Raw genomic sequence first — 27,037 nt, forward strand, 5'->3', positions numbered from 1 at the left:
GATATTGTGTGTGTGTGTGTGTGTGTGTGTGTGTGTGTGTGTGTGTGTGTGTGTGATTATTTAACCACATTCTACAAACATTTTTTTTCATCTATAAAGCAATGAAATTTAGTTGGATCTTTAAGGTTCTTTTAGTCCAAAAGTAATCTAATATGGTAAAAAAAAAAATACAAGCTAGAGTTGCTCCGGCCACTTTCTCAGGCAAGCCTGCCAGTCACACAAACACTTCAGCCCTCAGTCACCTTATGTAGAAAACAGTTTGATTAGTTGGCAGCCAAGGTCTCATACATCTCTAAGGTTTGAATTTCAAAACGAGTCCTTGAAACTCTCCTGGCAAGAGATGCTTTCATTTAAAACACCAAAGCCCATTCATTCATGAGCCTGGCATGATGGTGCATGCCCATAATCCCCACTCACAGGAGGTGGAGGCAGAGGGATGGCAAGTGATCTTGTTTCAAAAAACAAAAACAATGAAAAGAAATCAGTCTGTGGTTAAAGTATCTGTGATTCAATCATTATGCACAATCAATAATCTAAGATCCCTGTAAGGAAGAGCATATCATTGTATTTAATGAGAGTAAGGTTTACCCAATTTTTTTTTAGTTGCCAAATTCTTAAATTCTGAGCCATATTGATCTGAAAAACGCATTTGTTTTAGGTCATGCTGGTCATATACATTTATGAGTGTGAACTGTGTGATCATTCAGACTTTGTAGTAATTTATTTCCTATATGTTGGCGGGATACCTAGAAAATTAGAGCTTACAAGCAAGTTCGAGACCCCAAAAGTACAACAATGCCAAGCAACCAGAGCTTCCAGGGACTAAGCCACTACCTAAAGACTATACATGGACTGACCCTGGACTCTGACCTCATATGTAGCAATGAATATCCTAGTAAGAGCACCAGTGGAAGGGGAAGCCCTGGGTCCTGCTAAGACTGAACCCCCAGTGAACTAGTCTATGGGGGGAGGGCGGCAATGGGGGGAGGGTTGGGAGGGGAACACCCATAAGGAAGGGGAGGGGGGAGGGGGATGCTTGCCCGGAAACCGGGAAAGGGAATAACATTCGAAATGTATATAAGAAATACTCAAGTTAATAAAAAAAAAATAAGACTCAAAAGTTTGATTCCCACTTATGGATGTCCACTACAGGTCATGGAGCCTGAAAAAACATAACTCAAGCACCAAACTACTGCCTCATTCCCAATACATCAGGCCAGTGGCTGTCAGTCACAGAGATGTCCTCCTAGCTTATCACCAGTACCCATGAGAACTAAGAAGAATGAAATTAGCAAGTGTTTGTGCCTTACCTGTACAGATCTTATTTAACATTTGCCATTCCCATAGAATATGGGATAGTCCCTTAATGAAACTTCAGTTGACCATAAAGCCTGTAGACTCATTTATAGATCAAAAGGAATATTGCATGAGACAGCTGTCGTGAGATCTTCTTAAACACAGTTAGGATGCCAGTGGGAGCAGCTCACATTTGTGATTCCTGTCAAAAGGCAAACAGAGAGGAGTAAACGTGTGGGAGTTGATTAGGGTGAAATAATGACAGGTTCTTGGTATGCTACTACTGCGGACTTACATAAAATAAAACATCTCATTTCTGACAGGCTCTCAGAAACACTGCTGCTTGCTGCCTGCAAATCTGCTTTTTGTTTTTGTTTGCTTGAGTCACCAGTCTTTTAGGCCCTTCATTAGTGAAATAAAACGCCTGAGGCTTCATACTTATAAAGAAGAGATTTATTTGGCTCGTGGTTCTGGCCCCAAGTTGAAAGTCAGCAACTGGTAACTGCTTTCTTGATGGAGAATTCTAAAGTAGTGTAGAACTACAAATGGTGACAGATGGGAAGCAGGAGTGTGTGTGTGTGTGTGTGTGTGTGTGTGTGTGTGTGTGAGTGTGAGTGTGAGTGTGTATGAGTGTGTGAGTGTGTGTGAGTGTGAGTGTATGTGAGAGTGTGTGTGAGTGTGTGAGTGTATGTGAGTGTGTGTGAGTGAGTGTGAGTGAGTGTGTGTAAGTGTGAGTGTATGTGAGTGTGTGTGAATGTGTGAGTGTGTGTGAGTGTGTATGCATGAGTGTGTGTATACGTGAGTGTGTGTGAGTGTGTGTGAGTGTGAGTGAGTGTGTGTGAGTGTGTGTGTTAGTGTCTCTTCCTCTTATGAAGTAACCAGAATTCAATCACAGGGACTCCACCCTAATGGCCTTATCTAATCTTAATCACTGTCCAAAGGCCCCACCTCTAGCCTCCAACAATCAGATTAAGTTTCCACCCTCTTCCACTTCACATAAAGATTAAAACTTAACACTTGAACCCTTGAGAGACATTCAAAACAGAGCAACTGTATTTTGTAATCTTTCTGAAAGATCGGTTGGAGCTAAGATTTACCTAAAGCTCTGAGTAAACAGAATCTACACTGCAGTTCAGTGCATCCACTTCTACCTCCATGTTGGGCCCTGTGCTATGTCTTCGTTCAAATACACTCTTGCCTGCCTAGGGTAGCTCAGTAACTCAGCTCCTATGGGCTGAACTACTTCACGAGAAGGCTGCATGCAATCCAGTACAGAACTTCCAGTCTCATGGTAAAAATCAATACCATCCTAAGGACTCAGCTTGTTGTACATGAAATTTTGTTAAAAATAAAAGAACCATGGAGCTGGAGAGGTGACAGAGTAGTTAAGAGATCTGGTTATTCTTCCTGAGGACTCAGGCTCAATTCCTAGCACCCGCATGGTAGCTCTCAGCCTTTCAGAACTCCAGTCCCAGGGATCCGTCAGCCTCTTCTGGACTCTGTGGGCACTGCATCACCGGGTACAAGAGCATATATGCAGGGAAAATACCCATACACATAAAATAAAAATAAAGCAGAAAAATTAAATATTTGGGTCATCAACATAGCTCAGCAGTTAAAAGTGCTTGCTGAACAAAGCTGATCATCTGAGGCACATATCCAGAGCATACTTAAAGGTGGGAAGAGAACATCAGTTCCACTGACCTGTGGTCTGACCTCCACACACAGACCATGGCACACAGGTACCCCCCAAATAACAACAACAATAACAATTTAATAAATAAAAGAATTAAAGAGAAACTTGGAAAACATTTTTTGAAACAATGCATAAACAAAAGTAAGAATCATTTTCTTAAAGGCAAATAGAAAGACATTGGAGTCAGTGGATATACTTCTGGAACAGTGACCTACAAACTTCATTACACTTTCGCTGCACGATAATCCAAAGAGTTAAGTGTTAAAAGATGAAGCAAAATAAAAATGCAAATGAAAAATACACATTGATTTATAGACCCTCAAATAATAGAGTACTGTTAGAGTGTTTCCTTATTAGTGATATGAAGAAACTTTGAAAAGCCAATTTCATTCTTCAAGTCGAGAAATAAATTAACAGAAAAAAAATCCAGTGCTATTCTTATATCTTCCTCTTGAAAGAGTTAAATGCCATGAAAAAACATTGCTTCTCATAAAATTGAAGGGGACTAGCAATAAAAGCAAGTTCTTAGCTATATATTCTATATTTATGCAAATTAAGAATTTGTATGCAGGACTGGGCATAGTGGAAACACCACTAGACCCAGCATTCAGGAAGCAGAGGCACATCTCTGTGAATTCAAGGTCAGCCAGCACTATATAGTGAGACCTTGTCTCAAAAATATGTTTTGTACCTATATTAAATGCATAAATGATAGTCAGAATAATTACTCTTTAGAATGGAAGAATGCTAAATCTTCCCAAATGATTTACTTTGGGTATATATCATAGGAATTAAGCTGATCTTTTATTATTATGGCAATCAAAATTTCTCACGAATAGAGTTGGCTTTGCACATTAACTTACTACTAATCATCAGCGTTGGCACAGCCACAGTCCTTGGGACCTTTTGAGAGGTAAAGGGTTGTAATTACATCAGGTTCTACACGAACCTATTCTGTGGGATACTGCTGATCTCACAAGGAGGAACAGAATTTCCAAAACAACATCAAAGAGGAAACAAAGAGTCCCTGGCAGGACTTCCCTGGGGAGAACCCACAGACCAGAGAAGGTGCTGTGCTGCCATGCTTGGAGCTGTCAGAGGAAGAGCAGCTGAGTTGGGCTTTCAGATGGAGCCAGGATTCTCAAAGGTATTAGGAATGTCGTAGTCAGCCATGTCTGGACTTCCAGAGCAAGCATCTTCAAGTTCTCTTTTAAGGAAAGAATCCCCTACTTAGACTTCATAGGTTCCACAGTTTATGGTCAAAAGATAACTTTAAAATAAAACATCAGAAGCCACATGATAAAGCAATAATTCTGAATAACACCTATCAAAAAAAAAACTGGTATTGATATCCTCTTCCCATCCTCCAAAAGCAGGTATAGGGATGGCCTGCTACAGGGTACAGAGCAGATCTGTAAAACTTGTTTTAAACAGAGGGATGGGAGCAAAGCAAGGAACTGGCCACACAGACCCCTCAGGAATACACAGGCTGAAAAACCAAGTCAAGTGAAACTTCTAAAAGTTAAATGTATAATTATCATAATGAAAAAGCCAATGGAAAGCTCAAATATCATACTGGACACAGTAGGGAAAGATAACATCTGATCACCAAAAATAATAGCAGTTCATGCTGGGCTGGCTCGATTTTGAAGGCTCATTAAATTCTCAGAACGGGTGGTATTGTTGAGAGCTTTTAAAGGGTATGCTTGCACTAATCAATATCAGAGTGAATCCTCCAGAGAAATCCTCACTGGTCTCACTACATTAGTGAGAAATGTTTGCTTTTACTTTCATCAGTATAATTTGGTTTTTATGTGGTCTTGTTTAATTTGTGTTCTGATTTTTACATATGCAATCAATATTAGTAAACAAGTAAGAACAAGAAAATGGACAGCACAAAAGAAAAGTCCAGAAACAAAAGCTAAACCAAGAAATAACATAACATTTGTCTAATTGGAATCCCAAAACTAATAAACAAAAGAAACTCAGATTTAGAAAACACAAACAAGAAATAAGTAAAAGAAAATCTATACTATCCACACTATAGGAATTCGACAGAGTGCTGGGGAGACAGAATGTATACGAGCACCCAGTGAGACAGAAAAGATCACCACCAAAATCAGTTGACAAGAGACTTATCGCAGAGAGAATGGATGCACGCACGCACGCACACACACACACAGGATTCAAAGTGCTAGAGAGTATGCCTGACACTGCTCAAGAGCAGAAACTGAATGAAATGTTTACAGGTTTTTAAAAATCACTGAAAATGCATTTCAACATAAAGCCTGAGCATTCAGACACTTAGATAATTTCTGTGATCTCTTAGAACGTCACAAGCGCTACTAGAAACAAGATAAGGAGTAAGGACTCGAGGAGTTCCAGAAGTGGGGCACATGCAGAGACAGGAAGACAACACCAGATGAAGGATAAGGCTGACTAAGAAGGGGAGAAGTTACCAAAATGTGTAATAAAGGGTGTAGATATATGAATACAGAATGAGCATTCCTAATTCTAGAATCCAAAATCCACAAGACCCTGAAAATTTTTAGTGCCAACATATTGTCATGTGGAAAATTCCATGGATGAACTCATTGAACAGATTGCAGTCAAAAAGATGGGTTCAATAAAAATACTGTGTAAAGGTATTTTTCAGCTACTCATGGTGGCACGCATCTGAAATCCCAGCACTCAGAAGGCCAAAGCTGGAGAAACCCAAGTTCAAGGTCAGCCTGGGCTACATAACGAGACCCTTGTCTTTAAAAATCCAAAGTCTCAGTAGCTTAGCAATAGCTTGTGTAGCTTGTACAAAACCTCAGTTTAGTCCCTGTTACCACTTTCAGGTTATGTATATAAGCTATCACAGTGGACCTAGAAGAGTACACTTGCTTCTTCCAACATGGGCTCTAGGGATCAAACTTGAGTTGTTAGGTTTACGTGGGCTTTTTACCTATGAAGACGTCGTGCTGACCCAATTCCAAGTGTTTTATACCTAGCAGGACCAGACGAATTTAAGAGAAGTGAGTTTCATGAAAATGAACATAATAAGAAATAAAAGTGAATTGTGGACATACACAAATACACCACACACACACACACACACACACACACACACACACACTGGAGCTAGGAGATACTTACAATTAAATTTCCTGCAGTTCTATCCAACATGTGTAGTAAATTTAGATGAGCACTCTGTTAGTCCCAGAAGGACGTATTTGCATTGTGAGGTAGCAGATTTTCTGAGGATTTCCCAATTGCTTCTCGAATTATTTCCTGCTATCTCTTTCTGCTTGCAAGCTACAATGGTAGGATATTCTTTCAACTACACAAATAAATAAAACAAATCCTGCAGGAAATTGCAACATGGAGAATTCCAAACAGTTATTCACATGTGGATTTTTATTGGCCCTGATCACGTTTTAGAAGGAAATGACTATAACTTTGCCAAGCTGCTTAGCACAGTTGTGAAGGCTGGGGCACACTGCTGCAATGATTTGCTGAGAGACTGGACTGATTACATGCTATTTTATTTGCATTACATTAAATCCAGAGCACTTCTCAGAGCATGCTGAAAACCAAATGGAGGGCCAAGGTACGCTGCATGACATCAGTGAGATGTGCTCAGTATATAAGAAGTGAAAAAGAACCCTAGAGGATCCTCTTGTACTTTGGTTTACAGAAAGGACCAATGAATCACAGAAAAGCACTTGTGCAGGGCCCCCATGGTAGAACTGTGTCACAAATGCAACTTGTGTTTTGTGTGTATGCAGAAGTTCATATATGTGCATTGGAATGTGTGTGTGTGTATGTGTGTGTATGTGTGCGTGTGTGTGTGTGTGTGCATATATGTGAAAGATGGAGGACAATGTTGGTGTCATCCTCATGAACACTGTCAACCATATTCAAGCAAGGGGCTCCCACTGGCCTGGAAGTCAGCAATTACACTAACCTGGCTGGTCAATGAGCCTCGGGCTTCCTCTGGTCTTTGTCTCCCAGTCCTGGGATGACAAACACAAACCGTAGAAGCACAGTATCTTTCCAAGGTTCCTGGGGATTGAACTCAGGCCCTTACTGCAACCACCTTACTGACTGAGCGATCTTTCCAGCCCAAATCCACTGTTGCTGATATCCAAGTCAGTGCATGTCTTTATCCACAGGTTGCTGCTTCCATGTATCACATGGACTTAAAAATTGTTTATTTTCCATCCTTTGCAGGGTTTTTTCCGAAGAACCATCCGATTGAAGCTTATTTATGATAGGTGTGATCTTAACTGTCGGATCCACAAAAAGAGTAGAAATAAATGTCAGTACTGTCGGTTTCAGAAGTGCCTTGCTGTGGGGATGTCTCACAATGGTAAGTGGATACTGAGAACCATGTGTACATCTTGTAACGCTCCTGGCCAATGCCAGGTCCAGGTCAGTAGGCCCTAGGGAACTAATGGAAATGGGTAAACTCTTCTAAAGAGTATTAACTTTCAAACTCATCCTGATGAGAGCTTCTTCATGTAGACCAGCACCTTTCAGCTTTTAGATAGAATCCTTTGTTTGTCTGGGCACCTGTAATGACTGGAGAAAAGACTTAAAACTTAGGGAAAGGATCTTTGGAAAACTGATGACTTAATGCAAATATAATGATTATCATGGTATGCATGTTGCTCTGAAATCTTTTTTTAAAAACAGCTTAAAAGCAGAATTATAATCACATGTGTTGGTTATTTCTGCCTGCTTTAAGAAAATGCTGAGTGTCTCTGACGATCAGAGTATAAGAATCAAGAAGCAATTATCAGAATTCTGGTTCATGTATTCCGGTTGTTGTTGTTGTTGTTGTTGTTGTTGTGTTGTTGTTGTTTTGTTGTTGTTGTTTACCATGCCTTTGCATCAGAGAACACACAGACTTGTAGGAAAAAGACACAAATATTTGGAATTTTCACAAAACTTCAATGCTACATCAATGCAAGTGGATAAAACTTCATATTTTTTAAACCTGTGTTTAAATTCAAACTTACAGAACGTAACCTGTGAAGAAGCATTTCTATAGTGCATATGAGGTCCTGGGGTTCCATTCCCAGCATTAGAAAAAAGAACATTTTTGGCTTCAGAGAAATAGTAGAGAAAATCCATGTGTTCATGAGCTGCAGCACTCACTCACATTAATCATGGAAGATCTATGCCTGTTAAAAACAAATTCTTCATTACCATTTGGTTCTGATTGGTTGACTGTCCCACAAACCTAATTTTAGCTGTAACTTAATAGTGTTTGTGAAGTCTTCGTCAATGCTTTTAAAAAAATCCTTATGGATTCAAGAACTAATATATACTAAAATTATAGGATTAAGTCCAAAGTTTTATTTCATTTGATATCCGATTTTCCCTCCCTTCCTCCCTCCCTCTCTCCCTCCTTCCTTCCTCTCTCCTCTTTTCTTTCTCTCATGCAGGAGATCAGAACCAGGGCTTTGTGCATACTAAATGTGCACTTTACCACTGAGCTACACCCAGCTCCGATCTTTATTTTCTTTTGCTTTCATCTCTCGAAAAACTGATCTGGTAAGAAGATAATCTTTGAACGTAGTGTTCATCTATGTAGACTCTAATATATCTGTAAAGATTAAATTTGTATCCCATCATGGAGATGTTTGTTTCTCATAGTGGGAGCCATCAAGATGCTTGTCAATGACCAACTGGTTGATTCTCTACCCTTTGAAAGCAGTAAAAGGTGCAGTTGTCTTTATAGGCCAGTTCCTTTAAAGGCAAGAGTGAATTATGAATAGAGCTATCAACAGCACTGGACAGGAAGGGGATTTGGTCCAACTTTCCTCAACATTTGACCACATCTGCTTTGTAGCAGTGTACAACTGCAGTCATTGATTGCAAAATAATTTGCTGGTTTAATTCCATCAATTTCCTTTTTATTTCAAACCTCATAAAACATAAGAACAAGTTTTTCAAGCCAAGAGCTTTATTTTAGTTGATGCAATCAAGTTGCAGCAAACTTATTTCATCTTTATGAAGAAATCATTGACTTTGAGGTCATTATCATCAAGATAGTCTAGGAAAGCATGCCAGTACTGCTTTTAATGCTTTTGGGTTTTGCCTATTCTAAAAATTGTCATTTCTCATATTCATATGAAATATAGTTCCTAGCACTTACAGGCACTGCAACATTGATGTAAAACATATTTTCTGTGGTTTACAAGCAAGCACACCTCACAGGAAATGTGTCTCCCATTGCTTAGCATTTGCAGGTAAATGGTATTTAAACTACAAGCTGGGAGTGTAGCCCGGTACAAAGCTTAGCATGCATAAGACCCCAAAGTCCATTCCCAGTACCCTTTCTCCCAAAAATCTAACCTCTGTAGTATGGATAGTATAACTTTCTCCACCCAGAAAAGTCAAAGAAAGCTACCATGCCCTTGATATAAAGTTATCATTTGCTCTCAACAATTAACTAACATTCAGGAAGCAGGACAGGCAGATATCGCTGAGTTCAAGATCAGTCTGGTCGACATAGCAAGTTCTAGGCCAGTCATAACAACATAGTGAGACTGTCTCAAAAACAAACAAACAAAAACTCAGTTCCTTTACTCTACCTAGAGGAGCCAATCTGAACAGTGTGTTCAGTTTTTTCTTGCAAAGACAAGAACTAATGGGCATTAAATGCTTTAGTATCAGAGACTTAAGCAGCTCAACCACCAAAGGACTTACAGCTGGCTAACAAAACTTCTCGGAGGTTTTCAGGTAAATGAGCTTGCTGCACAATAAGGAAGCATCCAAATCGTCTGTACACAGGACAGGAATCTGCAGGGGGCTTTAATCAAGTCCTGATGAGGAATCGTTTCTGAATACAAAACTTTCTAAGTGTCTGTGGTCATACTAGCCAATGCGAGCTAACAGCATGAGTAACAGTACCCACACAAAATGCCACCCTGTGCATTCTACATGAATATCGGTGTGGAGCTGTTTCAGTATATACATGAGTGAACACTCCCCACAACCAACCTGCCCCAATTTGTGTTGCTTTATTTTTGATTTTTAATTATATTATTTTATTTGGAAACAAGGTCTCACTATGTAGCCAAGGTTGATGTAGATCTTGCAATCCTCCTAACTCTCCCACATGTATGTGCTACTCCACCTAGTTTCTGTTACTTCCTTTCTGTTCTTTGCCTCTGTTTAGCCCACTTAATGTGTTTAGATTCTCTATTAGCAATGCAGCTTTGAAGGGAGATTCCACAGTGACCTTCAAAGGAATCAAAGGCCCTGGAGAATAATGCCAAAAGTCATCGAAGCTAGCGATCATTAGGTCCTTTCACAGTTGACAATTATCCCATTATTCATAATGAAAAACATAACTCACTGATTCTTCACTTTCCAACCAGCTAGTCCATACATTTTATAAGATGATATTAGAGTCTTCCAAACATGTGGACATCTGGTATATCAATTGCCTGAATTTGAAAGTTTCTACCCATGTTTTAGTGTCATAAAAGCTTAATTTGTGTGCCTGAATCAAGTGTGTGTGTTATCAGCTGCCAGTCAGTTTAAGGCTAGAGTAAAAACCTAGAGCAGTCTTCCTAGAAAAATCACATGGTGCATTTCAACTTTCTGTCTTTAAAGGTAGAGCCAGGTGTGGTAGTACACTCATGTAACTTCAGACTTAACAAGCTGAAGCAGGAGGATTGCCATGAGTTTAAACCCAGCCTAGGCAAATCTTCTGTTGAAAAGATCTGCTATCACATCCCCAGTCTTACCATATTTAAAAATATATTGGTTTTAATTTTAAAAATTTAGTCACAAAACATTTTGAAGTATGAATATTTCATACTCACAGCTACTGTTTACATATAAACTAAATAACTAGGTTTAGCATAAATACATTTTTTTAAAAAAATCTAAAGTAGAAAAGAATTAGCTTGTGCTACTAATGAGTCATTTAGTCAGGCTTTCTCTATAACACTAGAATTTGATAATTATGTTTTTCATATGTTTAAGTTAGTGAAAGCCTTGTTGATCAGGATGTCCTATGATACAAATGATGTGGGTTTTTTTCCCTTTTATTGAAGATAAAAAAAGCTAACAACTTTAAAAATAGTTTCTTGGTGGTTTCATAAAAATCTAAAGGGAAAAGTGTGGTTTCACAACTTTTGTGGCACTCAGCATTGTCTGAAGTAGTTGTCCCAATGACTGGCAAAAGCCCTAGTATGTCCTAGTGTGTAGCATGAAAGCCTAAATGACGGATTTAAGCTTTATTACTTAAAAAAATCTCTGCTGTAGTTTAGATCTGAAATGAACCCAAAGGCCCTGCGGTGAAGGCTGACTTGCCAGTGCTTGGTTGTTTTGTGAGGTGGTGGGGCCCAGTTAGAACATTGAGGTGTACCCTTGAAGGAGAGGTGAGTCCCTGGCCCCATTCTGCCTCTCCTTGCTTCCTGGCCACCAAGAGGTAAACAAGCCTTTTCTGACACACGTGCCTACCATAAGTACTTTACCACTGCATCCAAAAAACCAAGAGCAATCAGCCATTATCATCTTTGTGACACAAAGGGAAAGATGACAGTCCTCATACACAAAGCACCTCTTATTGTCTCTGGTCTTCGTGATCTTTCTCTAGGGACCCTGCCTCTTCTCCCATTCTCGTCCCCTTTTTACATAGACATCAGGAAAACTGTCTTGCTGTTCCTGGAAATAGTCTCTGTGCTTACAAACATTGTCATCTCTGGACCTTTCCTGTGTTCCCTATCAGAATCTACCTGACATTCAAGTCCCTGTTCACATGTTTTTTCCAAAGACTTTTCTGATTCCTTGTGTTTGCTCTTCTAAGTAGTCTGTGCCTTCCCAGTATACCTCATTCCACTGAAACAGACAGGGGGAACACAGAGGGAGGAAGAAGGAAAGAGTGGTATTGTTCACTGGTAATGGTCATAACACTAGCAGTTATGTCTTGTGTGATTTACATGCAACAAACATGTACAAATGGAAACCTGACCAGGAGACACATCTTTGCTGTTAAAAGTCTGCTATGACTACAAACTCATCCCTTAAAAATTAAAAGAAAAATCTGTTTTTGTAGGATCCAACTTTATTCTTCTATTTTGTATGACTTATTATCTTGAAAATCCATTTTAATATGCCTTTGTAATTAAGTAGCATCTGCCTTTAATGTGCCTATAATTTGGTAGGCATTTTTGAAAACATGTCAGTTTACTATGTTTTAGCATGAGAATCAGATCCAGAAAACAAGATACCTAATTATTCCACATGCCTAAAGTTTATTGATTGAGTGATTGATTGATGCTGGAGATTAAACCTGCTAAGCACATTTTCTACCCCTGGGCTATAACAACCTGTCTGTCCTCTGTATATAACTACCCCAGATATAAAAATTCAAGTTGCTGTCTGTGACAAAATGTGCCCTTTTATTTTGTAAAGCCTCAATTATGGGACAAACATTGCTTTATAAAGGAAAGCAAAGTATATTCTCAAGTACTGTGAGTCCAGAGTGGTTAGCTCTTTGGAGTACTTTAGAGCTAATACAGAAATAAGAAGGACCTTGAGAAATCTTTTCCTAGTTCCTCTTCGGCAGATAAAGTAATTGGGGATCATAGATATTATACAGTTTTCTATAACCCATAGAGAAGAAATCAGAAAGTTGACTTCCTGATGACATCTATAGCAGTGTTAATTCTACCGCCTTCCAGAAGCCAGACAGTCTCTCTCAGTGACTCAGAGTGACACAGAGAATATTTTCCTTTTGTCACTGGAAATTATTCATCACTGGTAGAAGATAAGTGTGTGTGTGTGTGTGTGTGTGTGTGTGTGTGTGTGTGTGTGTGTATATGCCCATATGCCCAGCTAAAGCTCTTTCAATATCACCTTAATTAGGATGGCTAAAGCTAGTGTTCTTCAGCTAGAATCTGAACAAATTCATATCACTATAGGTAGAAGTTCTCAAAATGGCTAAATCTCATGAATAAAGCATCTGTATTGCTAAGCAACTCTGCTACAAGTTAGGCAAACCTTGTCCCACAGGTAGATTTAGCATTTCTACACATCAGGGGCTTAGCAGAGGAAGGAGGCAAGGTCCTGCTTGGTGGGACTAAATCTGTTACAACAGATCTGAAGTAGAGAAACATTTTGTTTCTTAGTACAAGGATGTGCGTATCTCAGGCTAGATTTGAACTTGCTGTGAGGTGAGGATGAACTTGCACAAGTGTTCCTCCTGCCTCTACCTCCTAGGTGCTGAGATTATAGGTCTGTGCTCTTTTTAAAGAGGAGAATTCTGGCTGCATTAGTTCATTTGGAGCCCCAGGCGATTCTAGCTATGCCCACATTAGCTGAGTATTGAGTAAAGGCACAAGGAAGGTTTAGCAAGGCCATTCTTCATAAAGACGGCTTTTATGTTGGGGAAGGAAAGAGTTTTTATTAGGTGAAGGAAAGAGTTAAGGACTGCCAATGTGATAGGAAACTGTCTTTAACTAATTAACTTGGCTATTGTGATTGTCCACTAGGAAAGATAAAGTGCATTTTAGGCATGTTAATGTCTATGTATGTTTTAGTTCCTTATCTATAAAATTTTAACCATAGCCGTTCATAGTGACACACCTTTAATTCCAGCACTCAGGAAGTGGAGGCAGGCAGATCTCTATGAGTTTGAGAGCAGCCTAAACACACACTGATCCGTATGCCCAGCCCACAATTTCTTCATCTTTTAATATGTCATAACTCTTACCTTCTCTAATGCATACTTCCCAATGTACATTTGACTCATCTTCTAGATCAGAATGAGTTCAGGACAGCCAAGGCTACAGAGAGAGCCCTGTCTTAAAAAACCAAAGCAAGAAAAGTTTTAATCGGCAGAGGGCTGGAGATATGGCTCCAAGATTGACAACACTGGTTGTTCTTGCAGAAGACCCAGATTTGATTCCCAGCACCTACATGGTGGTTTGTAACTTCAGTTCCTGGGCATCCTATGCCTTCTTCTTGCTTTATAGGGACTTCACACATGGTACAAAACATATGTATAAGTAAAATATTTACACATATTAACAAATAAATAAATGTTTTCTTTTAAATTTAACCAGAGGGCCAATGAGATAATTCAGCAGGTAATGGAGCTGGCCACAAGCCTAACAACCTAAGTTCATCCCCAAGATTCAGAGAGTAGAAGAGAACTAGCTCCCACAGATTTTTCCTCTGACCTCCCATAATGCGACACTTATTAAAATAACCAGATCTTAGGACAGTATCTAGCATGAAAGTCCACTTATTAATTATTCATCAAGTAAGAGACTATTCAGAGTGTCTATAAAACAGGAGAGGATTCTAGCAACTTCTGTCTCACTGTATGATAGCTCTGAATTTTTCCAATTGTATTCCAGAAATTCTGTATGTGTTTTGTTTTTGTTTTTTATTTCATTTTATTATTTGCTGGTGAGCAATCCCAAGGCTTCATTATGAATGTTAGGAGAGCACTCTACCACTGATCCATATGCCCAGCCCACAATTTCTTCATCTTTTAATATACCATAATTCTTACCGTCTCTCATGTAAACTTCCCAATGTACATTTGACTCATCTGTCCAATTTTAAACTTCATATTTTGGAATTTAATTTTTCACACATTTATTATATAGTCTATGTATTTTGTTGTACTTAGGAGCAAAGATAAAACCTGGTATTTGTATAGCTTCTATTCTAGCAGAACAACTAATGTAAACACATTAGAAATGCAGTAATAGCATCACGTCACACACTAACTAATATATATATCGGATGGATATAGGGTTATTAGAATGCTCCATGGGAAACGTATCATTTTAGAATATTCCCAAGTGGTTCTCATATGCTCTGTCCCCTTTTCTTCTATGTGCTTTGTACATGTTAACTAATTGCCATGACTGTGGCATGTTCATGCATGCATGTTATATTCACCCCCATTATCTTTCCTTGTCCCTTTCCTCTTCCAAACTATCTGGCTCCCCTTCGACTTTTATGTTGTTGTCTTCATCATCCTTCTTTCTCTTCTCCTTCTGTTTTCCTCGTCCCCTTCTCCCTCCGCCTTTCCCTCCTTTTATTTTGTGACCTAATGAGTTTACTCAGGATAACATACAGAAGCATATGTGAGAAGTTATTTACAGGAGCTTAGGCAACTTACCAGGGCTACATCACTGAGGAAAATGCCTCTGCCTCCTCCAGCAACCATTAACTATACATAGAGTCCCCGAGGGACAAATGGGGCCTTGTTGAGCAGGTCTCCATTTCATGATGAACATGTATTTTATTCGTTGTATTTCATAATGTTCTACAAGTACTTAATATGTGCCTAACAATATGCTAAGTGCTGGGTGTAATGAGCAAGACTCCTGTCTTTGAGGAGAAAAGAAAACACTGTTGACTACTGTGGCCAGAGCTATTAAAAAAGAGACAGTGGTGTCATGGTCTTAGACTGAGGGAGCCCAGTGGATCTGGTGACCAGGTGGAAGGGCGGCTCAGTAAGCTGACATTCCTTACCCCAGTGCAGCTAAAATGGAAAATAGTAGTGAAGGCGGAGTCTGCAATTTTGACTTAAAAAATGGCAATTGTTTAAAGATTTCTGTTGAAGGGGTCATGTACAAAGGTTATATTTAGCAAAACTATTCTCTAAACATATGCTGATCTAATGTAAACTGAAAGGCAAGCATCCTTTCCCCTCTCACTCCAAGCAAGGTCTCTTAGGAGATCCCTGTAGGGCAATAGTCTTATTAGTGATTAAGTACAGGCTCAACTGAGGTAAATTTACACATCTGAGACTCAAGAGTACAAAAGTCTTTTCTTAAAAACAAAATTTGCTAGGCATGGTAGTAACCTCTAATCCCACCAACTAGAGAGGTTAGTGCAGGAGAGTTTCAAGTTCTGGGCCACTTTGTGCTACGCACCAAGACCTAGACTCAAACTATAAAATACAATAAAAAATAATACCTGAGTTGTGGCTCAGTCTACCACATGCACAAGACCCAAGATCCGATCTCCAGCACCAACAATTAAAGTCACTGAGCAGATAGAAATGTCCCCATATACCTTCTCTTATGATAGACATACTACCTTTAGTCTAAGAAAAAAACACCATCCACCTGGAGCTGGAGAGATGGCTTAGCAGATAAGAGCATTAGCTGCTCTTGCAGAGGACCCAGGTTTGATTCCCAATACCCACATGACAATTACCATCTGTCTGTAACTGCAATTCCAGGGGACCCATTGCCCTCTGCTGGCCTCCTCAGACATTAGGTGCACACTGTGATACAGAGATGCAGGCAAATTCACACACACACACACACACACACACACACACACACACACACACCCCTAAAATAAATATACATTTTTATTTTAAATTTTACTTTATTTTTTATGCTTTTCCTGCATGTATATGTGTGTACATACCTGATACCCGTAAAAGTAAGACAAGAGTGCCAGATCCCCTAGAACTTGAGTTATAGATGACTGTGAGCCACCGAACTTGTTGCTGAGAATCAAAATGGTTCCTCCACAAGAGCACGTGCTCTTAACCACGAAACCAACTCTCCAGCACCCCCATTTTAAATGTATTTCATTATTTTTATAAATATTTTTAAAACAACAACAAAGTATGGCTCCAAAGAAATGTTACTAAAGTGACATGTTTAAGTAATATCAGAAGTAGGAAATTTTATTCACGTTTAAAATCTACGAACAGATCACTATCTATTTCACTTTCTGGGGTTGGGTTGTAGGCCTTGCACATGCCAGGCAAGGGTTCTGTGCCCAGAGGACACCCCAGCTCTCACAGGTTAACTCCTATCTTAGGCCTTCTATTCTGTCTTAAATCTTTCCTTTACGTTCACACTTCCTCACCCCTTGAGAAGCCAAATTAAAGGTATTCTGATGGCTGTCATGAAGGGGAAATTCTGCAGGTGGGGGGAAGTCAACTTGCATCCACTTAATATTCGAGATCCCAGGTCTTTCTTTACAACAGGAACAAAAAGCTCATACAAACTGCCTGAGAACAGGGCCTGTGTTTGTACAACTTGAACTTCTCCATAGCTGCTTAATTCATGAAACAGGAAGATGCTCCTGCCTTACTTTTTGTGAAGTGCAGAGGTTACCAAGATAAATATGACCGTGTCTTTAGCTGCAGGATATTGTTCTACAGAGGGATTGGAGGCATAAAAAGTCATAATTATAGTACAGTGTGAACATTTTGATCATTGAAGTGCTCAGGGTTGGAGGAGTACTGGGAAGTAATAATTAGCTGCACTTGAAAGTCTTATAAAGAAAGTGACTTTGCATAACAGGTGGCTAGGAGTTGTTTCTCAATTACTTCATGGTTAAATGAATATGTATTCCTGGTTGTTAAGCAGATCCTTCCAATTTCCTAACAGGATCATATGTTGCCTTTTTTAACTGAAGAAGTAAATAAGTTAATTTTCATTTGTCTGTGCTACTGTTATGAAATAAAAACATGAGCAAAGTGGTAGAAAGAAGGCAGGACCGGTGCCGGGTGGAGAGAGGAGGGACTCGCACTGTGGGAACCAAGACTAGGGAAAGCACAATGTGAAGCCCTAGTAATGATCCAATGATTCATCCTGTCATTCCTCTTCCTCTGTAGCCATCAGGTTTGGGCGAATGCCACAGGCCGAGAAGGAGAAGCTGTTGGCGGAGATCTCCAGTGATATCGACCAGCTGAACCCAGAGTCTGCTGATCTGCGAGCCCTGGCAAAGCATTTGTATGACTCATACATAAAGTCCTTCCCGCTGACCAAAGCCAAGGCGAGGGCGATCTTGACAGGAAAGACAACAGACAAATCAGTTAGTTCTCTTCTGCTCTCTTCATTGGGGTGGCTGGGGCTGGGGGCTGTTTCCTATGACTAAATGAGTTGCCTTGATGCACATGTGTATGCAAAATACAGTTCAGCTGCAGACTGTTAAAATCTTGTGGCAGGCTGGGTCCAAAACACAGGAAATGTCTTCAAATAGGATAAGTAAACATTGTTCTGAAAAAGGAGTAAGTCCTCCAAGCTGTAATAAAAAACCTTTGAGAGTAATACGAGAACTTTAGGTCATCTCTACACTCATGAATGAATGTGAAGCTTTCTGGTCACAACAGTGTCTCAGAAGCCTTGCAGTGTTGTCTCATTTCTACCTTTCAGTTTTTCTATGGTCATTTGTCCCAGGTTCAAAGTGGGCGCAAAAGTACATCAGGATACCATGAGACCTATTTCCTTACAGTACCTAGCTTTACTCCTGGGAAACTGGAGGCTCCAGCCTTCTGGTTTATACATGAATTCTACATTCTGCAAGGATCTAAGTTGCCTATGCTACTCCAATGGAATGTTTGTTTGTTTGTTTGTTTGTTTGTTTAGTATGCTAAAATATTGGATTGAATCCAAAGCTTCAAGTATGTTGGGTACACATGTGCTAGAACTAAGCTCCAGCCCTAAGCCACAGAAGGCTTCTTACGTGCCTGGAGATTCCTTGAGTGACATTGTTTAGAAAATTCATAATAGATGAAAATTATTGTTGAATCCAGTTTTCTAGGAAGCAGAAAGTTTCTGACACAAAGCTGAGAAGCAACTTCAAATTACATTAAAATGAAACATAGATGCTGCTCCCCAGTCCACCAGCAGCTGGAAGTGTGCCTGGACTGGGTCTCTGTGCTTCTGGTTTTACAGCAGGGTCTGACTTTGATGATATGGTCTATGACATGATGAATATCCCTAGGCAGTAAGAGCTACAAATCCCATGCAAAAGACCTGGATCCGGCTCTTGAAAGCCCTATGTGTTGTCAGTTACTTCCAATGGTCAGGAGAGCCAGTCAACTATTAGGGGGATAGATGTAACTTGATGCCCATTCAGATTTTAGGAAAAAATCATATTATCTCCTAATGTGTTTTGATGACTATCTCAGGTTCTTTCTTTCTTTTTAGTTAAATGACTTTGAGTGGAGTCAGCTTAGTAACTATGAGAAAGCCCATACCAGGAAGAACAGTTGAGTTTCTCCCAGGGATGACTGATACCTTCACAGTGACATAAAAGGGCCTAGGTACTACAGTTCCCAAGTATCTTACACATTCTTTACCTTCCAGCCGAGGGCCCTCTGAAGGCTGCTGTTGTTTATTATCTTCATTTAAGAAGGGGGAACTGAAGTGGTAAGGGGTGAGCACACAGAAAACTGAGGGCTAGGATGTAAGCTTTCCGACTTCTAGATGGGAGCATTCACAGCATGCTATTCCTAGGACTACAGAACATGATATGATGGTGGACTGGGGACCAGTCATAGTACAGTGAGGTGTGTGCACTACGTACCAAAAGCAGCCGTAGCAAGAGACACACAAGTGAAGCCTCTGAGTAGCTAACTTGATTACAGAGAGTAAGCTTACTTCACAGGCAGAAAAGTAAAGGAAGGCTGCAGAGCCACATGACTGAACAGAACTAACACTTGCCAAGAACAGGTGCAGGAGAGAGGGCTGGAGTCTGGGATCTTCAGAGTTAGGCACTGGGGAGGGAGGAGGTTGCTGAAAGGCCAGCCAGTTCAGTTTTACCTACAGCAACTCATCTTGCAGGCTCTGGGTTCCTACTGTCTTAACCTATAGTGCACATCTAAAGTCCATACTGGAAAGCCTATCAATTTAATACTACTTAACAGCTAGGTGTGTGTGTGTGTGTGAGAGAGAGAGAGAGAGAGAGAGAGAGAGAGAGAGAGAGAGAGAGAGAGAAAGCCAGCCCACCCTAGTAGGCAAGAATTTAATATATTTAACAGTGGCCAACTTACTCCTATCTTGGTTCTGAATGACACAGCGCTCAAACCACTAGAAACCACTTGGAAACCTCATCTTGGCTGACTTTTTGGCTCTAGGTCTCTGAGTTAAAAATAAGATAATTGGAGGTCCTTTGTGAAACAAATAGCTATTAAGCTGCTTTAAGGAAGGGGCTACAAAAGCTTGATTATAGACTTCTCAAGCTCAGAGGCCAAGGGTTGTCATTTCTCCCTATCGTACATAAGCTTGTGCTTTTCTCATAATAGTTACTCAGACTATTTGTTTAATTGAATTAAAGACTGTTGCCCCTTTGAAATTACGGACTTTCAACAGAGGGCTTTTCACTAGCCCAATATTTGTTCATCAAACTAGACATCGTTACCGATTGGATAGTGACAGAATTACCTCCAGTTGGGGTCTAGAAAAGGAAAAGAGACCCAGCCAAATATAAACAACCCATTCACTGATTATACAGAACTAAAATCAAATTGTTTGGCACTGTTTTCTCCTTATCTGGTGAAATCAAATTGAGCACCAATGGAAATAGTTCAGTAGAGAATATGGAAGAGAAACCCAAAATGTGATTTGCAGTGAGAATTGTTCTTTATCAGCATGGTCCTATTATTCATTTGATAGCATCAATCTCAGGGGTGTTATGTTATCTCTTGGCCAGGACTGTGAAGGCTTGGATTTGCATTGATAGGGAAAGTTTTGCTGAAGTGTGGCCTCTCGAGATGGTGGGGGATGTGAGAAAGTGGCTGAGGCCATAAGGAGAGAAGCTTAGGCCTCAGTATACACCCAGCTTGTAGCTGATGTCATCAGCATCTGTTAGGCCAAGCCTGGGGGAGGCTGCTCAGTGTAGTGGATGACCAATTACCCAGAACCTTCGCAAAAGGAAATGATCAGACTGAAGGGGCCATTCTTTCCCTTTATCTCACTGCTCCATTTAACCATAGCCTGTTAGGAACCTACCAGCTGCTGCCCTCTCAGCCTTTGCCTCTGAGCTAGCAGGGGCCACTCCCCCTCCTCAGCTACACTTCCTTCTTCTATATCTTATTCCCTGGGGCCACTTACACCTTTCAAAACAGATAATTAAATGTTCCTGCTCTTCTATCAATTTTAACATCGTATCTTTGGGATAAGATACCAATAATTTTCATCATCTTTCCTCCAAGAATATGGACTAGGCATTCTAGTCTCAGGGTTAGGGGGAGGTGGGCTATAGTCACTAAAGAATTCTTAGGAGCATTATGCCTTTTCAACACCCTCAGACAGGGTGGAATCCATTCTCCCCACTACCTTTCTTCCAGGGGTTGCTTCAGCATAGCCCTTGTTGAAGAAATCCCAGTGATCTCTGAAACCCATGAGCATATTAAAACTAGAGCCTCATTTCTTGAAGGCAGTTTGATAACTGAATGGACTTTGGAAGTTTAGGATGTTTGACTATCACGCTGGTACAGTGATCACATGACCCCATGTTTGTTGATGAAAATAAACAGAGTGGTTTTTCAAAAACCATTCTCACTGCCATGGCTGGTCATAAAACAATAAATAGAAAAACTCTGGGTATGCCTGCCAACTCTTCACTTCATATCTGAGAGTGATGCCTAGGGAAGTCCTGGCTGCGTTCTATCTACAAATAAGAAATAAAATGTTTTATTTGTACTGTGTTGGACTTTGGGTTCCAAGGCATCATGTTGTTTAAGATAGGCACATGTAAAGTCGCTGTTCCTATAACAGGAGCAAACTGGTGCCATTAGAAAAGTGATCATTCTGAATAGTATATGAAATATAAAACCACTGAATCATAAAGCCCATGCAGAGTTGTAAACTGCTGTGGAAACATTTCTGTGCCCATTTACATTTATGCTTTCTAAAATATACAGTGGCCATCACATCATACTGACTCAAGTGATAGGAAAGATACGTCTCTTTAAATCCTACACATACAGCTAAACAAAGCATAGTCTATCCCTTCACCTTTTTGAAAGAATCTGAACGAACTGAAAAATCTATCCTCCCCCAAGGAGAAAAGTATTGGGAGAGGGAAGAGAAAGATTTAGGGACCCCTATAGGAATAAAGTAGAAAACGGAGCTGAGTAATCTCCAAGGTGTCTGAAGAAGGGGCCAGGCATTATCGACCCATCTATCAATAGTAATAAAACAAAGGACTTTATAACCAGAATCATCAGTAAAAGCTAATGATATGACAGATCTGAACTGTATTATTCTAGGTTTGGATGTGTAATTCAGTAGGAGAACACTTGCCAACACATACAAGGCTCTGGATGCCATTCCCAGTGCCAGAAAATAACAATAATATTCAATATAGTTAAGGGGGAAAGCACTTGGGCTTCTTTAACTTATTTTTATTTTATTTATTTATTCTTTATTTGTTGGACTGAGTTGACCAGTACCTTTTTTTTATCCACTGAGTAACTGTTTGGCTGAAATTGAACAATTTATTTAAGAGCTGTGGTTATGTGCTGGTTTGTTTGAGTGCAAATAATTCTTATTAAGTTTTCATTTGTTTGTCTTAAATCACTTACCTACATGATGACACAGAGTTACAACTGAGTCTTTCTAACTTAACTTCTATAACAGACAGCAGTTGTCTCTAGAAAATATCACTCAAAAGGCACTGCCTGAGGACCCCAGTACAGAAGAGCCCTAGTTCTTTCCAGAAAAATAATTTTATTGAAAAGGGTTTAAAGCCATGGAGAAAGAATTTAAAAAGAGACAGTCAGGGGGATATTCTGGTTCTAGTTAGGGTTTGCTCTAAAGAACTCTTTGACTTTGTAAAGTAGCTTAGCTTCTAGTTTCTTCCCATTTAGAGAGCAACGATGTGTGCTTTTAGAGGAGCCTTTGAGTTCTGTGGTTCCCATGGTTTTCAACAAGCAAAACTGAAACACAGGAGCAAGGACAGAAAGGAAGTTGAAGAAACAATGTACTTTGGGGTTAGCATTCATTGACTGTAGTTCATGGAGGACAAGATGTGTGCCTAATACTATGAAAGTCAAGAAAGGCAGAAGACCAGAATAAAATTTAAAAGAGAGGCTCCAAGAATGTAGTATTCTTATTTGAAAAAAAAATCTAAGTATCTGGAGAGGCCCACGAAATGAGGCCCATATTTTTCCCAAGCCAAATTATTATTTGGTTTGGTTTAGAAACAGGGTTTCATGTAGCCCATGCTGACCTAGAACTCACTATGTAGCCAAATAAACTTATGCTCCAGATTCTGCTGGTTTTACCTCCTAAATTGTAGGATCACAAACAAGCAGTACCATGCCTGGCTTCCCTCCCACTCAGCTGTGATTCCACACTGTTGTTATCATGTGATTTCTGTGAGCAGGTCAGGTACTATGCAGATATGTATGTGGCTAACTAGAGAAATCACCCAGAATAACCTGAGCTGTGTTAGTTAAACCTTCCTATTTATCTCCTTTAATGTGTTGTTTTATTAGTCAAGAGGAGCTGTGAACTTAGTACTTTGTGTATATTCCCTTTCATAACTCATATATTAACATGCTGATGTATTACTAAAAGGTGCATCCACACAATATCACAGGCTGTGGTTAGTATTTATGAACCTCATGTCCAATCCCTAGTACTACAGAAAGAGAAGGAAGGAAGGTAGGAAGAAAAGAAGAATCTTTCTGTAGCCAGCAAAGCTTGGGCATCAGAATATCTCATTCCCTTGACCACTGTTCTGGGAAGAATTTTGTTCTCATCATTTGCATAGTTTTTATGCATTTTGGATCCTAAAAAACCTAGATGGTCCCCTGAGCATGTCTAGTTGTAGCTTTTGTTCCTGCTAAGTAATATGCCTACCTAGCCATTTAATGCTGTTTCTGAAGGTAAATACATTGTAAACTAGATTTAAAAAAAAAAAAAACTGAGTCAAATTTTGAAGGCATGGCTGCTCGTGCAAATGGTGTCATCTCTACAAGCTGATCCAAAATGCTAGGGCTCACTTAACTTTGTACAGAAATGTGATCAAAGACGTACAGTTTGTTTTATAAAGAACACTGTACAGAAAGAAGGCTGTCCATGGTGCAGAGTGTTAATAACTCTGTTCTCAATAGGCAGGCAAACCACTAACTACTTTCTTAGGCAGTTTGAGGATGAGGAAGTCCCAGTGAGATGTGAAAGTGATGCCTAAGTGGATCCTTTGGAGTATGGGAACTGTAAGCTGGTGGCCTGGGAATCAGTCTTACAGTTTGACAGATCCACATAGAAGCAGAAAGAATTTATGCAGAGTCAAAAACAAACAAGCAAACAAACAAAAAAGCCCAGCATAATAAAATATAGCTAGGAAACAACAACAAACTCCCCACTGGTGCTCATTTGCATGTCAACACTCCATACTCTCTGCCAGCTCCCCACTTTTTCAGAAACATCAGAAATGCTGAAGGGTTATTTTTTTTTCCAAAACTGTACGGGTTTGGCATAGTGATGGTGGGGGTGCTGCCTCTTTTCTCTGTCCTTGAGTGTTTTACTGCCAGGATATCCTGACCAACACTGATTGCCAAGGGGTTAAAGTCTCATTGTTGTTAAATTGGGAGAGAAAATTAGCAGGATTTGGTGCCCTATGTTCAGCTATCCCAGAGCTTCAAAAACAGGAACCTGGGGCTTTATATGAGGGGCAGGGGAAGTCAAGGAGAATCACAAGGGTGATGGACCAGGGCAGAGTTCCAGATAAATCGCTTACTTGGAGGTGAAAGAATCTGATGCTCACACTCTGTGCCAAGAACCCACATGACTGAGCAGAAGCTCACCAGGAAGCTGAAGGGGCAAGTCTGGGTACAGTCTTCCTGGGTGTGAAGATATAGTCCACTGTCTTGATTCTATGCTTGTATTTCCCATCCTGGGGATTTGGAACTCAGAGCCTTGAGCATTCTAAGCAAGCAGCTATGTCTAACTGAGGTGATGGTTCATGTTCATGTCACCTGCAATACGGTGTGTTTGGTTGAACTGCCTTCTCTGTTGTCCACATTCATATTCTCAGGAGAATAAAGGAAGTCAAGGAGATAGGGACTTGACATGCTTGGAACCCTGTACTTAATCCCCAGCAAATTGTGAACCAGGTGTGATAGTGTACCCCTGTGAAATCCCAGCACCAGAGAGGTGGAAGCAGGAAGATCAGAAGTTTATGATCATCCCCTGATATATATCAAGGTTAAGGCCAGCCTAGGTTAGGTACCAGAGGCCTTATCTTAAAATGTTAAGTCACTTATATTTTGTTAATATAAATTATAATACACTATGATACCCCTTGAACACCAGTAGAGAAGGGGGAGGCAGGGAGAAGGAAAACATTTCTTCTAGGTTCTGTAAAATCATCTTCATCCACTCATATTTTTCTCAAGGTTAGAATCTGACCCTTGGGACTAGCACAGTTTAGTTGTTATAATTGACTGAGCCTTTTCTTTATCTTCTTCCTCCTAATGATGCCAATTGTGAAGACTTAGGGTAATCCGAAGTAAGATGTCCAAGAAACAGTGAGCGTGATTTGCTCCTGATTGTCTTCAACAATCAAAGGCAGCAAGCAGGCTGCCTCTGAGCCCTCTAGGCTCTCCTCTCTGAGGTGTGATGAGCATTATGGCTGAAGTGTACTGAGGGCAGCATTATTTCTAGAGCAACCCAACCTTGAAGCATTTGGAAATCTACTCAGTTTAAGAGTTCTCGGTGTGGAACTGACTGAACTTGGTGGAGATCAGGAACACTTATCTGCAAGAGTCCGTAGTTAAATCTCTAGCCAATATATCTTGAAGCTGGCTAATCTTGCCACTTGTGCAACCCACACCCACCCCATCTTGCCTTTTAGGGAAGCTCTTAAGAACCTCTGCTCAAAGAACTTGCTTTTAGTACATCAGGAATTTTATGATCATGTGTCATATACAACACACACAGGCACAGCCACCACACACACTAAAAATACAACTAGACTCTCCTCTAGAAAAGAAATGGAAAGCTCCAATTTTGTCAACTTCCCAACAATGGTGTTACATGCTTTTAATCCCAGCACTCAGGAGGCAGAGGCAGATAGATCTCTGAGTTCGAGGCCAGCCTAGTCTACAGAGCAAGTTCCAGGGCATCCAAGGCTACACAGAGAAACCCCAACTCAAAACAAAAAGAAAAGCAAAACAAACAAGCAAGCAAAAAACCTTGAGAATTTGGAAGGGTAAATGACTTTCCCTAAGTGATAGCTAACTAGCCCTCACACAGCAGCTGACAAGGCTCACAGCCATCTATAACCCTAATTTCAAGGGATCTGACGAACTCTTCTGACCTATATAAGCACTAGATACACATACGATACCCTTATATGCATACAGGTCAACACCCATACACATAAGAGAAAATAAATCTTTGGAGAGGGGGAAAGTTAACCATAGACCCAAAACCAGGACTCAGATAGCCTGTTTTCGTTCCAGTGTTCAGCTATAGAAATTATTTAGTAACATTGAGGTTAGCTCTTTCTGGGGTTCAGTACATTAAATAAGTATGAAGTGTTCCTCCTCCAAGTTGATCAACCTTGAGAGTTTCACAATGATCATAAGCCTTTGACTAGTTCTTTAAAATATATATATACATACATATATATATAGGGAGTAGAGTGTCATGACAAACATGAATTACTTTTCAAAGCAGCCTGTTTATAAATCTGTGTGATTGATCCATTTGTTTTCTCTATTAATTGATCCTTAAGAACAGATATAGTAAAATGCTTTTCGGAGCTGAGGCTGCAGCTCAGTGCTAGAGCATTTGCTTAGCACACATGAGGCTCTGTAGTTCGGTCCTCAAAACTACAAAAAGTACAAAGCTCAAACCATTTTATTTTACCACTTTTTGCATTGTTTAACCCACAGGCCTGCTACGGCTACATTTTCTGAAACAGATGGCTTCCAGAGCATAGAAAGAAAACAGACATTTTCTTGGCTCAATATTTTTAATCTGCTTTGGGTGATTTTTTTTATAGTGAAATAGATTTTATATGTTCACAGTGTTTCCTTTGTGGTCTGAGTATATTTAATCTAAAGCTGCAAGATTAGTTTATGTTCAAGTGGGCCTTTTCAATTATAAGATGCTTTAATTATTTTTTTTGTTTTTAACAAAGGCTAAATGTATATTCTCTCTTTTTTATCTTTATTAACTTGAATATTTCTTATTTACATTTCGATTGTTATTCTCCTTCCCAGTTTTCGGGCCAACATCCCCCTAAACCCCCCTCCCCTTCTACATGGGCTTCCCCTCCCCATCCTCCCCCCCATTG

At 40.0% G+C, this 27,037-nt stretch overlaps 1 protein-coding gene across 5 annotated transcripts in view; it reads left to right on the forward strand.

The window, feature by feature from the left end:
* Pparg (peroxisome proliferator-activated receptor gamma) overlaps window positions 1-27,037 on the forward strand; it is a 125,053-nt gene that overhangs the window by 80,343 nt on the left and 17,673 nt on the right. For all 5 annotated transcript variants that reach the window (XM_087656165.1, XM_087656164.1, NM_001145367.1 and 2 more), the window contains 2 exon segments: window positions 7,211-7,349; window positions 17,613-17,812. In XM_087656165.1, the coding sequence (XP_087512291.1) occupies window positions 7,211-7,349; window positions 17,613-17,812 (339 nt within the window).

Source organism: Rattus norvegicus, chromosome 4, assembly GCF_021556685.1.
Source record: "Rattus norvegicus strain SHRSP/BbbUtx chromosome 4, alternate assembly SHRSP_T2T, whole genome shotgun sequence".
Lineage (NCBI taxonomy): Eukaryota > Metazoa > Chordata > Mammalia > Rodentia > Muridae > Rattus > Rattus norvegicus.